The sequence below is a fragment of the Capra hircus genome, chromosome 3 (genome assembly GCF_001704415.2).
Source record: "Capra hircus breed San Clemente chromosome 3, ASM170441v1, whole genome shotgun sequence".
In the NCBI taxonomy this organism is placed as follows: domain Eukaryota; kingdom Metazoa; phylum Chordata; class Mammalia; order Artiodactyla; family Bovidae; genus Capra; species Capra hircus.
Genome location: NC_030810.1, coordinates 17939504 through 17956755, shown reverse-complemented (window position 1 = coordinate 17956755; position 17252 = coordinate 17939504). Strand labels below are relative to the sequence as shown.

At 44.3% G+C, this 17252-nt stretch overlaps 1 protein-coding gene across 1 annotated transcript in view; it reads right to left on the bottom strand.

Annotated features, from left to right (window-relative positions):
* CFAP57 (cilia and flagella associated protein 57) overlaps positions 1-17252 on the bottom strand; it is a 68022-nt gene that overhangs the window by 35920 nt on the left and 14850 nt on the right. The window contains exons 6-11 of the mRNA XM_018042755.1: positions 15175-15314; positions 13111-13276; positions 12283-12396; positions 5926-6138; positions 4169-4342; positions 1363-1524 (exon numbers count right to left, since the gene is read on the bottom strand). Coding sequence (XP_017898244.1) covers positions 1363-1524; positions 4169-4342; positions 5926-6138; positions 12283-12396; positions 13111-13276; positions 15175-15314 — 969 coding nt within the window. The remainder of the gene's footprint in view (positions 1-1362; positions 1525-4168; positions 4343-5925; positions 6139-12282; positions 12397-13110; positions 13277-15174; positions 15315-17252) is intronic.

Genomic DNA, 17252 nt, shown 5'->3' with positions numbered 1-17252 from the left:
CTCAATCTCTCCAAAAGTATGTCCTGAAACATAGGGGAAAACAATAGTATCTTCTCCAGTTGTGAGATTTAAATGAGAAAATACTTATAAAGTAATTAGCACAGTGTTTGATTTATGGCAAACCTAAGAAAAAGGTTTGCTGTTGTTTAGTCATTAAGTCGTGTCCAGCTCCTTTGCAGTTCCATGGACTGTAGCACACGAGGCTCCTCTGTCCATTGAATTCCTCTAAGGCAAGAATACTGGAGTGGGTGCCATTTCCTCCTCCAGGGGATCTTCCTGACCCAGGGACCAGACCTGTGTCTCCTGTGTTGGCAATTAGCACAGTGTCTGGTTTGTGGCAAACCTAAATAAAGGGTGTGTTGTTTAGTCACTCAGTTGTATCCAACTCTCTTTTGTTGTGACCCCAAGGACTGTAGCCCACCAGGCTCCTCTGTCCATGGGATTCTCCCAGCAAGAATACTGGAGTAGGTTGCCATTTCCTCCTCCAGGGGATCTTCCTGACGCAGGGATTGAACTTGTGATTCCTGCATTGGTAGGCAGCTTCTTTACCACTGAGCCACCAGGGAAGCTCCCCCGCAAAAGGTTGGTTACTGGATATTATTACTTTTATTGTCTTACTATTGAAAGCAGTGGATTTCAGGACTGTTTTATAAATATCTTTTTTTTTTTTTTTTAAAAAAAGGTTCCAGATACCAGCTGTTATTTAAGTTTCACAGATACAACTGGAATATTCAGTGTGCCACATTAATTTTATAAGTATTTATCGACTGTCTCCCACATGCTTGGCATATGCTGGAAACTGTTGGTCATTAAAGTGAATTATGTCACAGTCCCTGCTTTCAAGGAGAAGGCAATGGCACCTCTCTCCAGTACTCTTGCCTAGAAACTCCCATGGACGGAGGAGCCTGGCGGGGGGCAGTCCATGGGGTCGCGAAGAGTCGGACACAACTGAGAGACTTCACTTTCACTTTTCACTTTCATGACTTGGAGAAGGAAATGGCAACCCACTCCAGTGTTCTTGCCTGGAGAATCCCAGGGACAGGGGAGCCTGGTGGGCTGCCATCTATGGGGTCACACAGAGTTGGACACGACTGAAGCGACTTAGCAGCAGCAGCACCTGCTTGCAAAGAGTAGGAGAGGAGAGCTAGGTCACAGGCTGAGAGCACAGCTCAGTGTTAGTCAGAGTGGCCACATGGCAGAGGCACAGGCGGGTGGGAAGGACACAGGGTGGTGGTGGTGGGGGTGGTCTGCACTGGGCACGGGTGAAGCCAGGCCAGGGAGGGGCTCTGTGCCGGTCCCAGGACCCTGGACGCAGTCTGACAGGCAATTCCCCTGTTGCTCTTCGTCAGATCCAGTTCTTACCTTCTCTTCCATGTCTGTCTTGGTAACGAGCACCTCTTCAGCAAAGCCCACCTCCCTCTCTCGCTTGATTCCCCGACCATCCTTATCGAAGACCTTCCAGGTGAACAGGCAGCCATCCTCGGCAACGCTCAGCAGGAACTGGTCGTCAAAGGTGAGCGACATCTGAGGAGAACGAGCATGGTGAGGAGGCTTTCCCAGGCCGTGCAGAGCAGGGCAAGACCAGTGGTTGCGCAAGATCCCCACCCCATGCAGGCCCGGGCACAGCCTCCCAGGGAGGAAGATTCGATCTCAGAAAAGAGTGAGATAGGAACCCTCAAGGGCTTCTGGGAATGAATGAAAAGATGAGGCTAGTATATGTTCTCTGTGGATTTGGAATCTTTAGTCAATTATTAGGTACACGAAAGAATCAACCGCTAAAAAAAACAAACCAATAATCCAATTAGGAAGTGGGCAAAAGATACAGAGACATCTCAATGGAGAAGTAATACAGACGGCAAATAAGCACATGAAAAGATAGTCAACAATATTAGTCATTAAGGAAATGCAAATGAAGACTATGATGAAATGTCACTATATTCCTACCAGAACAGCTAAAATTAAAAAAAAGTGATAATACTAAATGCTGGCAATGATGCAGAGAAACTGGATCTTTCGTGTATTGCTGAAAGGAATAGAAAACAGCTCGGCAGTTTCTTGAAAAACTACATAAACATACTTGCAATATATGATTCAGCAACAGTATTCCTGGGCATCTACCCCAGAGAAATGAGCTTATGTTAACATAAAAGCCAGTATGGAGTTGTTCATAGCAATTTTATTTGTAGCAGCCCAAGACCTATGGGGAAAAATCAAATATCTTACAAGGGGTAGACAGTTAAATCACGGCACACCCTCACCATGGAATTCTACTCAGAGAAAACAGAATAAAGTATTGATATATGAAATAACTGACATGGAGATCAAAGATATTATGCTGAGTGAAAAAAAGCTCCTCTCAAACGGTCATATACTGTATGATTGTGTGTTAGTCGCTTAGTCGTGTCTGACCCTTTGCGACCCCTGGACTGTAGCCTGCCAGGCCCCTCTGTCCATGGAATTCTCCAGGCAAGAATACTGGAGTGGGTCACCATTCCCTTCTCCAGGTACTGTATGATTATTTTCCATTTCTATAATGTTGACATCTTGATAATTTCATATATATACTGTATGATTATTTACATAAAATGATCAAGGTGTCAACGTTATAGAAATGGAAACTGAATTAGCGTTTGCCGAGGACTAGGCATGGCGGGGGGACTATGATGGGGGCAGGACGGAGCTCTTCGTGGTGCCAGAATAGTTCTGTGTCTTGCGTGCAGTGGTGGTTGCACACGCCTATGCATGAGAAACAATGATACGGGACCCCACCTTGTGTACCACATCAGTTTTCTGGTTTGACGCTGTGCATCAGATGTCACTATTGGGGGAAGCTGGGTGAGGAGCACCAGGACCTTGATGCTATTTTTTAGATTTCTTGTGAATCTATAGTTACTTCAAAATAAAAAATGAAAACTGAAGTTATCAACTATGGAAACTCTCTTCTCATAATCACCAAAATGTGTCAAGAACTTTAAAAATGGCCATTCTCTTTCCCTCAGGATTCACTCTCTGTCTAGACATTTAGTCTTAGGGAATAATCAGAGATGCTCATAGGAATCTACAGACTAGGATATTCATGAGCTCATGGGATAATTTAAATGCCCAGTTGTAAGAGATGAGTTAAATAAGTTATGATCCATCGTTGTGATAGGATATTTGAATAGCTGCTAAAATCATGCTTTTGAGGAATATTTAATTGTACAAAAAAATGCCTACCACAGCACAAATTTTAAAAAAGCACCCAACAGAAGAGGACATACAGTATGATCTTAATTTATTTAAAGCATATGCACAAAAATGCAGAAGAAAATGCATCAGTATATTAATGATGATGCCATTAGGATTTTTATTCCTAAAATAAACATGTCTTGCTTTTATAATCAGGAAAGTAAACATCCACAGAATTTAGTGGTTCTAAAGCAAAGTGGGGAGATATGTGATAGTAATTTACTCCGGACCCAAGACTCAGGTTCAGTACAGGAATATTCTAGTTTATAACGAAAAAGTCCTTTCCTAATAAGGATGTGTCTGCAGGCAAGTCAATTTAAAGTTTGGGACCTAATGAAAAACCTCAGGGGCTGGTATTGTTCAACTGGAGTCAAGAGAGGGAGGAGGGAGAGAGAACACATTTCCCAGAGCCTGTTCTTCAGGATCCCATTGTAAACATGGACACTGCTTTTTTTACAAGGGGGGATGGAAGGACAATTTATAAATGTGTGCTCATGTTATTGCCCCTGGGGAGGGATGGGGGCTCATCTCCTGGGCTATGTCTCCTTTCAGTCCAGAACAACTCTGCGGAGAAGGACAGCTGTGAGCCATTAGCAGCTGGGGCATGAGTGTGCTGGCCTGTAGAGGACAGCTGAGCAGGGCCACACAGCATCTCTCAAATGGCCCATATTATTATGAAAAATAATATGATGAACAATCTTGTACATAAATCTTCAGGGGCACCTCTGACCACTTCCTAGGACAAATTCCTGGGGGTAGTTCAAACAGAGTATTAAGAGCCAGTAAGTGTTTACTGAAAACTTGGCTGGATTAATAAATAAGGGGAGAGAAAAGATGCTGGGAGGGAGAAGGGATAAAGCAGGTACACAGCAGACAGGACCAGGTGGATCTCTCGCGAGCTGAATCTGGGACTGAACCCCAGGGAAATGGTCCCCCTCACCTTGGTCACAGGACCTGCGTGGGCCTGGTACTCATTGAATTCTTTCTGCAGAGGGAGCGGGTACTTCATGGCACGGATGGTTCCCACCGAGGTGCCCACAAACATCATGCGTCCGGAGTGGGAGATGACGATGGCTGTGTAGGTGACGTCAAATGCTGACATCTCTCGAATTACCTGAAACACAGCCAGCTCTGTTCAGGGCGAGGGGCTGAACCGTGTCCCCAGTGTCCCCAGGTCATTCTCCTCCTTGCTTTTAATACCATCATTAGGGCAACTTCTGGATTTTAAAATGTGTGTTTTCCATCCCTTTTAGCATCTGGCATAGTGTCTACAACACAAAAGGGCACAAACTAAATATTTCTTGGCGGGCTGACTGATGAGTAAACAGTTCTAGGAGTTAGGAATAACACTAAGGAAACTTTCATAAGATACCCAGCAGCGTTCTACTGCTTTTACAGGTTGTAACTCATTTAACCCTCACAAAACCCCTTTCAGTCGGTTACCATCATCCCTATTTTAAAGATGATGAAACAGAGCCACAGAGACACAGAGATGCTAGGTAAGTTACCTCAACTCACCCACCTACACTCAGGCTCCCGAGAGTATGCTCTCGACTGCTCTTCTATCGTGTATCTCAAACTAATAATGGGATGTGGATCATAAATTTATTCAGCAAATAGTTATTAGTGTCCATTATGGGAACAAAACTACACTGTCAGGGAATTAACCCATTCCTTCACTCTTTAATTCACTCATCCACCCATCCATCCACCTATCTGTAGCCTACCAGGCTCCTCAGTCCGTGGGATTTTCCAGGCAGAAATACTGGAGTGGGTTGCCGTTTCCTTCTCCAGGGGATCTTCCTGACCCAGGGATCAAAGCCAGGTCTCCCGCATTGTAGGCAGACACTTTACTGTCTGAGCTACAGAGCTCTAAGGTCTTATAGGAACAAAACTACACTCTCAGGGAATTAATTCATTAATTCACTAATTCATTAATTCATTAATTCACTCTTTAATCCATCCATCCATCCACCTATCTGTCCATCCACCCTACTGTCCATCAACCCATCCATCCACCCAGCCATTAATTATTTACTGGGTGTTTTCTGTGGGCCATGCACTGTGCTACCTAGTAGGGATACCAAGAGATGGGAACCATGGCCCTCCCCTTAAGAAGCTTTGTTCTGGTGCAGCGCCGTGGAAACCACCACACTGGGGGCTACCTGGGGGCATACTGGAGAGATATCCTCCCCTGGGTTGGGCTCGTGGAGGACACTGATCCTTTTCCAGGAAGTGTCCTTGCCAAGCTCTTCTTTCCTCCCTTAACTATTTGGGAGCCAAGGTGCATAATTTTAAAATTTCAGAGTTTGGGGATTTCCAAACAATTATGGAGGCAAGCTTAGGTGACAGCAATAACTACGGTTCTGTTTTTAGCCCATGGAAGTAGGTGCAAATCAAGGGTTAGAGTGTTTAGAGATGCTGCTGATCTCCTTCCCTGGAGGGTGAGAGAGAAGTTATAGTCAGCAAGCAAAGGAGGAATGGAAAAGGGCCCACAACTTGAGTGAGTCAGGTGGGCACTGGGCAGGAAATTCCAGAAGTAACAATTACTGAGCTGATCCTCTAGGGATGAGGAGGCAGGTGTTCTCCCAAGAAGAAGGGCCCTGTTCTCAGAGAACCCCTTTCTGCTGTAAACACAGGAAGCTGTCTTCGGCAGATCAAGGCAGCAGCCCAGAGGAGGGACGGGGGCAGACTCACTGAGGAATCTGCAATCTCCTTCAGAGTCTGGTCTGACCCAACAGCAAAGATGATTTTGCCGTCAGGAGAGATGGTGACGCAGTTGTAGCTGCAGGACTTGAGCACGCATTCTGTCTCTCTCTTTCCTGTGGACAGACTCCATTCGTACACAGCACCATCTGTGCCACAGGAAATCAGCTTGCTGTCATCTGTATTCCACGCAACTGAACGAATCTACAGGGGATGAAGACATGCCCAGCTGGGAGCGTGCATGTACACTCTCTCTCTCTCTGTCTCTCTCACACACACACCCCTCTCAAGGAGAGGAGGAGACCCCCTTACGTGATTCACTATGCTGAGGCAGAGTGTCCTTTCCTGGTACATACCCTTCAGTAAACACAAACCATAGCTTTGTAGGAAAGTTAGCATTCTATTTCCTCAGACGTTTGCAAAATACTGAAGATTAAATATTCTCATTTCTGTTTCACTTTATAAGTGTAAAGACTGAATCATAATCATTCCTATAATGCTGCAATCAATCATTGCTATATTTTACAAAAGTTTTTATTTTGAAATAATTATACAGATATATATTCAAAGGGAGTTGCAAAAATTGCATAGAGAGGGTACTTCCAAATGGCAGAGTAAGAACCTCAGCTGGCCTATCCCTTACATAATAGTAACTTAGAAATCATAAAAACAGTTATTTAGGGACTTCCCTGGTAGTCCTAAGAATCCACTCTTTCACTGCAGGGGGTACAGGTTTGATCCTTGGTTGGGGAACTAAGATCCAGCACGCCTCGTGGTGTGGCCAAAAAGTTTATAAAAACAGTTATTTAGAGTCTCTGGCAATTGTCTTAAGGGCATATAGAAAATGCAGAAACATTCACTCAGGAAAATGTACTCAGTCTCAGGAGGAACAGAGACTGCAGGATATAAGTGCTGATCTGCTCCTTTACCCTCCTCATCCTCAAACACTTTTTTCCAGTGTCCTCTGGGCAGCTGTAGCCAAAAGGTGGGGCTCCCTCTCTCCCCCAGAGCTTAGCCATTGGCTATGGTTTCATCCTGGGGAACCTGCTGGCACTTCTCATCCCTACCCAGAAGCTCTATTCCAGGCAAGTGTGGCCAAGAGGACCTCATCTCCCTTCCCCTAGCCGGTCCCACCTGCTGGTGGAAACTACTCCAAGCGCAGAAGCATGAGGATACTGTACCCCAGTTAACTCAATGCGTGGGGGTTCTACACCATGAGGCGAGAGCCGAAGAGACGAGGGATCCCACCGCCTTTCCACCCGCAAGCGCCACGCACAGAGTAGGCAGGTCACTCTTGGGAAAGAAAGTCGCTACCCCTCCCCCTCCGCTCTGGTGCAGTGGAGCAGAACTTCTTCCCAGGGGGACGTTTGGTCATAAGACAATGAGCTCCACAGCTCTGCTGGAGGAGACTGACTTACTTGGAGCAGAGCATGGAGAATTTCATCCTACGGGCATCATCTAAATCGGTGGAGATCTAGGTGGAGGGCGGTTAAGAGAAGGCTGGAAACGGCAGAGCAGTAACAGAATTATATCAGGAAGAAGAAGGGAAGGAGACAGTCGAGAGAGCCCTTCCGGGATGAGAAACAACTGTGGGGATCAGGAAGGCTGATGTATGTGCTATGCTGCACACACTCAGGAGAAATCAGGGCAGGATACGGGGACACTTGAAAGCATCTCCCATGCTGCACAAAAACCCACTGACACACGATGGAAGCCTCACAGGCACAAAGGGTTTAAACACAACATCTGACCAACACTAACTGAGTAATAAGCTTCTGAGCCAGGGGCATCTCCCAGGAAGTCAGGCTTAGAAATAACATCATGCTTCTGCCTGGCAGCCTGGAAGGCGGGGTGCATGGCTGAGGCTGCACCCTCTCAGGTATAGTCAGAGAGGGAACCTCGAAACTACTAGCTCCTGGCTAAACGTGCGGCAAAAGCATAAACTCCATGACCTGTGACAGGAAAATCACAGTTTTCTGTTTTCTAAACAAAAATCCAACAGTAAAAATATAACTGGGGAAGGGGCCTTAAGCATAATCTATGACTAATTAAGTGGCTTAGGTCAACCCAGGGACAAGCCCTAGGTAACCAGGCTAAAAGATCAAGAAAGAAAAACATCTGAGCAGCGACATCTGAGGCTGCCCACTGCAGGAGAAAAAAAGACTTCTCAGAACGAGTTTACCAAGTCACTGAACAAAACTGCCAAATAAAAACAACATTCTAACTTTTTCCCCTTTTCCATATTCGCAACTCCCCTCTCTCATAGAGCGACTGGCTTCCATAGTCTCCAATACATTAATATCTCCAACACATTTTCTCAGTCTCCTTCTAAGCAGCCAACCTCCTGACCAACTAGACACCTTTTTGGGTGTCCTTTTTAAATTACATTTTTTGATTGTTTCTATTATGTAAAAATGGACTTAAATATAATCATTTCCAACAATATTCCCAGATTCACGAAGTTTAATAGTTTATCTGTAAATTCTCTAAATTTTCTACAAACTCAGTTATGCTGTCTGTGGTCACAGCTTTCTTTCTTCCTTTCCTACCCTCACGCCTCTTATTTTGCTATGGTCTGAATGTTTCTGTCTCTCATCAGCCCCACCTCAATTCATATGTTGAAATCTGGACATCCCAAGGTGATGGTATTAGGAAGTGGTGCCTTTGGGAAGTGATTAGGTCCTGAGTTCTCCCCCTCATGAATGGGGTGAGTGCTCTTAGGAAAGGTTCCTTCCACCATGTGAGGCTATAGGGAGTCTGAAGCCAGGAAGAGGGCCCTCTTCTGATCGTTTGATCTTGGACTCCCTACCTTCCAAACTGTGAGGAAAAATTTCTGCTCTTCATAAACCATCCAGTCTGGGCTATTTTGTTATGGCAGCCCCGTGGACTAATGTTGCACTTCCCTGGTGTCTCAGATGGTAAAGAATCTGCCTGTAATGTGGGAGACCTGGGTTCGATCTCTGGGTTGGGAAGATCCTCTGGAGGAGGGCATGGCAACCCACTCCAGTATTCTTGCCTGGAGAATCCCCATGGGCAGATGAGCCTGGCGGGCTACAAGAGGTTGCAAAGAGCTGGACACGACTGAGCAGTGGACTAAGCACGGCACGGGGACTAATGTATATTTCTGTTCTGTCCCTTATCACACTGGATAGAACCCAGTACAAGGCTAACAGAAGGCATCATGTTTTGTACTCTGAATTTCACAGTTTCATAATCAAGTGTGCTGATTGTTGTAGGTTTTTAAAATAAATGTCCTATATAAGATTTTTTATAATAAAGTACATTCCCCATTATTTTAAGTGCTTTTTAAATCTGTTATGTTATTGATACACTGTTAATGTTATTGATTTATTATATTTGGATTTATAGAGATAAGCATATGCTTTTTAATCCTTACTATATTAATGTGGTATACACTAATGATTTCAAAATCTAAAACAATGTTGTATTCCTAGAATGAATCAACATGGTCATGTTGCATTATCCTTTTAACATATTGCTGGATTGGTTTGATGATAATTTATTTGGGACATCTTTATGTTCACAGAAAAGACTGGCTTACCATTTTCCTTTCTTGTGATGTCTTTTATAGGTTTTGGTATCAAAATTATGCTGGCCTCCTAGAACAATGTTGGAAGTATTTACTTAAAAAAAAAATTCGCTAGAAGAGGTTTTTTTCCCCCCAAGATTACTGTCATGCTTTCCTTAAAATCTGATATACTTCTCCAGTGATAGTTTTCCTTGTCAGGTTTTAAATTACAGATTCAATTTTTCTAGGAATTTGTCAGTTCATCTATTTATTCAAGTTTATTTACATAAAGTTGTTCATAATACTCTCTTGTAATCTTTTAAAATGTCTATCAGACCTGTAGTGATAACTCCTTTTTGTTACTCATGTTGGTTACTTGTATCTTCTCTCTCTCTTTTTTCCCTTAAACAATTTTGCTAAAGGTTTGTCCATTTTGAGCTTTCAAAAAACAAAGTTTGGCTTTGATGATCTTCTATTGTGTAAATGTTCTCTGTTCCATCTTGCTCTTATCCTTATGATGTCCTTCCATTTGTTTTCTTTGAATTAATTTACTGTTCTACTTATCTTTTTCCATGGATGGTTGTATCACTGATTTTCATCTTTGCCATTTTTCTAATACATGTTTAATGTTAAAGATTTCCCTGTATGCATGGTTTTAGCTGCATGCTCCACCTATATTTTTTGTTTGTTTTTGTATTTTCTTTTAATAGCACACCTGTAAACCTAACATATATCCCTGATTAGAGACAAGTGTTATAAATTCTGGTAAAGGGATGGAACAAATGGCTGTTCCTCTGGGTTGGTGAGGTAGGGCTTCCTATGGGGATATGCCTGGTTTGAGAAAGAGCATCACACTCACCTTGTGTGTGCTTTCCTCTACATCTCTGCAATCACACTGTTGGAGTGGAGGAAGCTCAGTAGGAAGCTTGTGCTTAATAGCGCTTACACTTACGACCTGTTAGTTGCTGAAGTCAATGGTCACTGACTTCTTTATCTGTCTGGAAACTAGTTCCCTGGCTTCTTTGATACAACCCCTTGATTCCAGGTTCTCTCTGTACCTTCATTTGCAGTCTCTCTCTTCTTTACCAGTCCCTTACATGTTGCTCACCTGTCTCCTGACCAAGATCTCAGATTCTGCCTGAGCGCTTAGGGATCTAATCTCTGCCTCTGACTTCCACTAACTACCACCTAATTCCCTGAATTGGAATTTTTAGCCCAGACTTCTTTCTGACATCTACTCTCACATACCACACTCCTGGACACAGCAAACATAACACATCCTAAGTGGAGCTTAATAGCTTTCTTCTCTCTGTCCCTACTATGAAAGCCATGGTTTAGTTCCTAGCTCCTCTCTCACTGTCACTTTCTAGCTGACGTCTTTCACTCCAGCTTCCCTTCCCTCTAAACCATTTTCAATACTGTCTGGAAAATTATCTTTCTGATCCCATTACTTGTTTTCTTAAGTCCTTCCAGTTATTTCTCATCACCTACAGACCAATGTCCAATTCCTTGGCATGGCACACACACACTCCATGAGGCACCGAACTTCTCCAGCTCCTCTCTGTATCACTTCTCAGATGTGCTCAGTGTTCCAACCCATAAGCCACAAACCACCGTCCTGTTCCATACTCCCACGCCCTCACCTGTAACATGTCCTGCTGCTGAGAATGCCTTTCTTTTCCCACTGCTTTTTCTATCTAAATTCACCTGCTGACTTCTTACCCTTTCAGTCTTTGGCGTCTCCCTTTTCTTCATGCTCCATATCCAGTTTACCTTCAGGTACTACTGGTTTAACTTCCTAAATATCTTTGGAATGCATACATTTGCATTCCTATTGCTACCAGCTCCATCCTGCTCCAAAATACTACCATCATGTAGACAACAATCTCCTTACCCCTTTACCCTCATCCCTTTCGATACAATCTTTACTCTGCAGCCAAAGTAATCTTGTAAAACGCAAATATGGTCATATCATTTCTTGGCCTGAGAGTCTTCAGTGATTTCAAGGAAAAAGGAGGATAAAGTATGTGCTGCGCTTAGTCGCTCAGTGGTGTCTGACTCTGCAATCCCACTGATTGTTACCTGCCAGGCTCCTTGGTCCATGGGGATTCTCCAGGCAAGAATACTGGAATGGGTTGCCAAGCCCTCCTCTAGGGGATCTTCTCAACCCAGGGATCCTGCATTGCAGGTGGATTCTTTACTGACTTAGCCACCAGGGAAGCCCAAGAATACTGGAGGTGGGTAACCTATCCCTTCTCCAGGGGATCTTCCCGACCCAGGAATGGAACTAGGGTCTCCTGCATTGCAGGTGGATTCTTTACCAGCTGAGCTCCCAGCACCTATAAGATTCCATGAACAAGATTTCAAGAACTCAGGTCCTGCTAACCTCACCAATCTTAGCTCACGCCAAGTTTCATTCCTGATACCTATGTTTCAGGACCACAGATAGTTCCTCCTCTACGCCTAGCAATCTCCATCTCAGGGTCTTTGGATCCCTATCAGCAATTATTTGACCCATTAGGTCTGTCTGGTTAATTCTGACTCACTCCTTAGGACCATGCCTTTGTGAACATACCAATCTCCATCATGTCAACTCCTCATCACTTCCTCTTCTAACAACCCATATTTTTCTTTCATTGCGTTTTCTACAGTTAGTACTTAAATCTGAATGTGCATTTGTTTTATTGTCTTTTCCCTCAACTAGACAGGGACCTCTGAGAAGAAAAGAATCACTTCTCTTTTGTTCTCTTATATCCCATTGGCCAGCATGATGTTTGACTCTGTGCCCTTGTTTCCCTGGGCCCTGCTCACTCACTTACCTTCCCTGTGTGTCCTTTCAGGTTTGAGATATTCTCTAGGCTTGTGGTGGAAAAAATGTGAATCACGTTCCCATTGACTGCAGCAAACAGGTGACCTCCATTGCTAAAGGAACACTGCAAAGAAATAGGAGAGCCCAGGAGTGAAAGAAAGAGCGGTTTACCTGGAGGTTGTAGCTGAGAGCTTCTTTTCCCAGAGTTCATGCTGACACCATGGGCAGGACTGGGAATTGGGGGAAGGGGTAAATAGGACTCAGAACTGGCCTATTTGATGTCACTATTCCTATAGCTCATACTGGCCAAGACGCTGACACTACCATGTGCATGAATCATGAAGCTGTTTGGATCAGAGAGTGGAATACTCATTCATTTTGCCTGTAGAAGTTTCAGAGTGGGAAAGTGATTCTTTACAGCTCTGTCTTGTTTCTGTACATCATCTTCGGGATGGGGATGGGGGAAATCAGATAGGCTGCTACTGTCTTTCATTGTTGCTCATTTTCCCTGATCCCTCCCAATTGCCAACCCTGTCCTCCCAGTTGTGACTCTGAATGTGTGATAACTTTCTTTTCAATGCTTAAAAGACATTACTTCACAGTCCCAGAGAGGACAGATTGCACGTGGGATCTCACACGGTTTGGTTCAAAGATGTACTCTGGTGGGCAAAAAAGAAAACGGATAGGACCAATATACTCAGTAACTTTGGTGGAAAAATTGGATTTTCTTAAGCCACTAAAATTCTCTAAGACATTCTTTGGTCTACCTCTTCAGCTGTGTTAGTTCGTGATATTTCAACTCTGACTTTCCAAGATACTTACCTCCAGAAGTTCTTACCTCTTTGCACCCTCTGACAGAGTATTCCTTGAAAGAACGTATATCATCAATAAGTAGATTCATAATGCGTAGTTTGTCAGCAAACCCTACTACAATGTAGTGTCCAGATGGGTGAAGGCTGATTGTATAAGCTTCTTCTTGGTACTCCTTAAATAGTTCCAAAGAACTGTGAAAAAGATACATTACTGAATAAAAGTCTAGCCGACTTAAGTCCCTTGAGCATTCCACTGTATCTGGTACGTATTTTTATAATGGCATTTGAGATACTTTATTACTTGTAATTATTGGTGCCTCTTTTTCTAGATTTTGGTTACTTGAGGATAGTGTTCAGCAATGAGTATGGCATGTGAAGGGACTGATCAAGGGGTGCTTAGGGATGTTGAAGACACAGCTCCATTCAGATCTCCAACTCCGAAGTATTGCACAGTTTTTTCCCTAGCAGCCCCAGCAGCTATATGTAAAAGCAAAGAAGTTATATTCTGGGGCCAATCTAGGCTGGAGATTCTCAGGGAAGCTGTGGCTGGAGGATAAAATCGCTGGAAGCTGAGGGTTGTTGGGGCAGTGATCAGGATTGAAAGGAGGAAACAATGATCTGGAAAGCTCCATGAAACAAAGAACCCATCCAGTGGTGGGGGAGGGGACAGGGCAGTGTCGAGGGGACAGGAAAGGTCAAAGGACACAGGAGGATATGGAAGGAGGTGAGATATTGGTTTCTTTATGTCCCCAGGGCCAAGAATAGTGTATGGGACATAGTAAACACTAATAAAGTACAAAGTGATTTTCTAGCTCATCAGTTCAGTTCATTCAGTTCAGTCGTTCAGTCGTGTCCGACTCTTTGCGACCCCATGAATCGCAGCCAGGCCTCCCTGTCCATCACCAACTCCCGGAGTTCACTCAGACTCACGTCCGTTGAGTCCGTGATGCCGTCCAACCATCTCATCCTCTGTCGTCCCCTTCTCCTCCTGCCCCCAATCCCTCCCAGCATCAGAATCTTTTCCAATGAATCAACACTTCGCACGAGGTGGCCAAAGTACTGGAGCTTCAGCTTTAGCATCATTCCTTCCAAAGAAATCCCAGGGCTGATCTCCTTCAGAATGGACTGGTTGGATCTCCTTGCAGTCCAAGGGACTCTCAAGAGTCTTCTCCAATACCACAGTTCAAAAAGCATCAATTCTTCGGCGCTCAGCCTTCTTCACAGTCCAACTCTCACATCCATGCATGACCACAGGAAAAACCATAGCCTTGACTAGACGGACCTTAGTAGGCAAAATAATGTTTCTGCTTTTGAATATACTATCTAGGTTGGTCATAACTTTTCTTCCAAGGAGTAAGCGTCTTTTAATTTCATGGCTGCAGTCACCATCTGCAGTGATTTGGGAGACCCAAAAAATAAAGTCTGACACTGTTTCCACTGTTTCCCCATCTATTTCCCACGAAGTGGTGGGACCAGATGCCATGATCTTCATTTTCTGAATGTTGAGCTTTAAGCCAACTTTTTCACTCCCCTCTTTCACTTTCATCAAGAGGCTTTTTAGCTCCTCTTCACTTTCTGCCAAAAGGGTGGTGTCATCTGCATATCTGAGGCCATTGATATTTCTCCCAGCAATCTTGATTCCAGCTTGTATTTCTTCCAGTCCAGTGTTTCTCATGAGGTACTCTGCATAGAAGTTGAATAAGCAGGGTGACAATATACAGCCTTGACGTACTCCTTTTCCTATTTGGAACCAGTCTGTTGGTCCATGTCCAGTTCTAACTGTTGCTTCCTGACCTGCATACAGATTTCTCAAGAGGCAGGTCAGGTGGTCTGGTATTCCCATCTCTTTCAGAATTTTCCACAGTTTATTGTGATCCACACAGTCAAAGGCTTTGGCATAGTCAATAAAGCAGCTCATGCAAGAGTGAAAAGAGAAAAGGGAAGTCTGATGGACTTGATTTTTTTATAAATGGTTTCCAGCTGAAAGCTTCTAAGTAATTAAAATTGAAAACTCTCTAAAATAATTTGCATGGAAAAATTTACCAACCAAAATCTTGCATACCCCAGTAGCAAAGCCTTTCATTTCTTACTTTGATTCGTAATTCCAGAGGCGGACTGACCGATCCACAGAGCAGGTGGCAATGAGGGGCTTGCGGATGCAAGTATCTAGACCAGTGATGGATGCCGAGTGTAATGGGTACATCAGATATTCAAAGTGGGCAGGCTCCCCCTGGAGAAATCACACAGAATCAGACTGAGCAGAGGAAGCAAAAGACTGGCCAGGCACTCCAGCTCTCATTACTGCTTATGGATGTTAATTAGCCCAGATGCACAGAAATCAGACTGTGGGCAGGTTGTTTTAACATAATCCATATTTTCCCATGCTATTATTATTTTAAAACATTTTAATGGACATAAAATATTTTATTCTATAAATATACCAGGATTTAATTTATCCATTCTTCTACTGTGGGAATGTTTAGGTGGTCTCCAAATTTTTGCTATCAAGGGGGTAACATGGACTAAATATTCTTGCAAGTAAGTCTGTGTATCTCCCTGATTACTTCTTTAGATATTGTAGAGTAAGTGCCTGACAGTAAGTTTTTGAGTCTCAAGGCATCTATTTCAAAGGACCTCCAGCTTGAATAAAGCTTGAATAAACATATTGCAGTTATATGACGTAGTTACCAGCAAAACAACCAGCTAAAGAATTGTTGCTCCCACCCTTGAAGATCCCTTTTGTAGAAAGCCCTGGATACTTAAATAACTGACTTCTTGAATGATTCCACTCTTCCTGTACCCTGATTCCCACACTTGTGGCTAAATGAGCATTAAATAAATAGTGAACTCTTGAAACCCTCACCCCATCCTCAAACCCTGATAAAAGCAGAGCCCCCGGCCCACCCTTCCCTCACTGCATATGGCCCTTGGGCATGCTGTGTGCCCTCCAGGACCTATGAGTAAGAAATCTTGTTCCTCAAAGTTCCCTGATGGATTTTGCTCAAGTGCATCCTTCAATTGTAATAAGAACCAAAAGGGCCTGTCTGGCCCCAGCACTGGCCCTGGTGGGGGAAGTGTGTGTGGGGCTTGCTGGGAGAGATGCAGCCGTGGGTGAGTGCCTCCAGCATTCCTAGCTGATGGCTTCCCTACCAACAGGTTGGGCCCCACACAACAGATACATTTCTAGAAATAGAATACAGGGCAAAATGGTCTGGATGGTGTTAAGGATCTTAATGAGTACTCCCAAATTTCTCTGCAGAGAGACTGTATGAGTCCATCAGCTGCAGCTAGGAGAACTGGGTGAATGATTTTAAGTTAATATGTATCATATTGCACCAGTCTGCATGTTACATGTAGATTTCAGGTGCTGTTATCAGAAGCATTATACCTGGGACTTCTGCATGAGAAGTGATGATTGGGAAACTCAACGAGGTGTATATACTTTGCTCACAAGCCAAGACAAAGGCTGAACTGGCAAATCCCTCAAATTCAGACCCTTCCCCACTTAGAAACTTCCTGCATCTATTCTACCCTCCTCTGCTATATCAGAAAGAGGTGCTGGGCTGTCAGAAAGAGGGGGTGAAAAGTGAAACTGAAAGTCACTCAGTTGTGTCCAACTCTCTGCGATCCCCATGGACTATAGCCTGACAGGTTCCTCTGTCCATGGGATTTCCCAGGCAAGAATACTGGAGTGGGTAGCCATTTCCTTCTCCAGGGGAATCTTCTCGACCCAGGGATTGAACCTAGGTCTCCCACATAGCAGGCAGATTCTTTACTGTCTGAGCCAACAGGGGGTAGGCACAGACTATGTCCATTCTCCACCTGGTTCCCATACTTTCTCTAATATCTTCAACCTCCCTGTCTCTACTAGCACATTCCTAGTAGCTTTCTTCCCCCTTGAAGGCTGAGCAAGAACTAACAAGAACTAATGTGGGGAAGAGGAGAGTGTGAGTGCCCCATGCAGAGGCAGGAACGCTGATGCCTTTGGCAGAAGGAACATGCAGAGTCCTAGTGATCAAAGGGCTCGTTCTATCAGGTGGAGTGATGGGATGAGGCTGCAGAGCGCAGCCCGGGCCAGACATCACCCAGCCCCGTGCTCCTAGCCCAGTTCTTCTCAGAGCACCGGGGAAGGTCACCGAGGGGCTGAGGCTGTGACGATGGTGGAGGT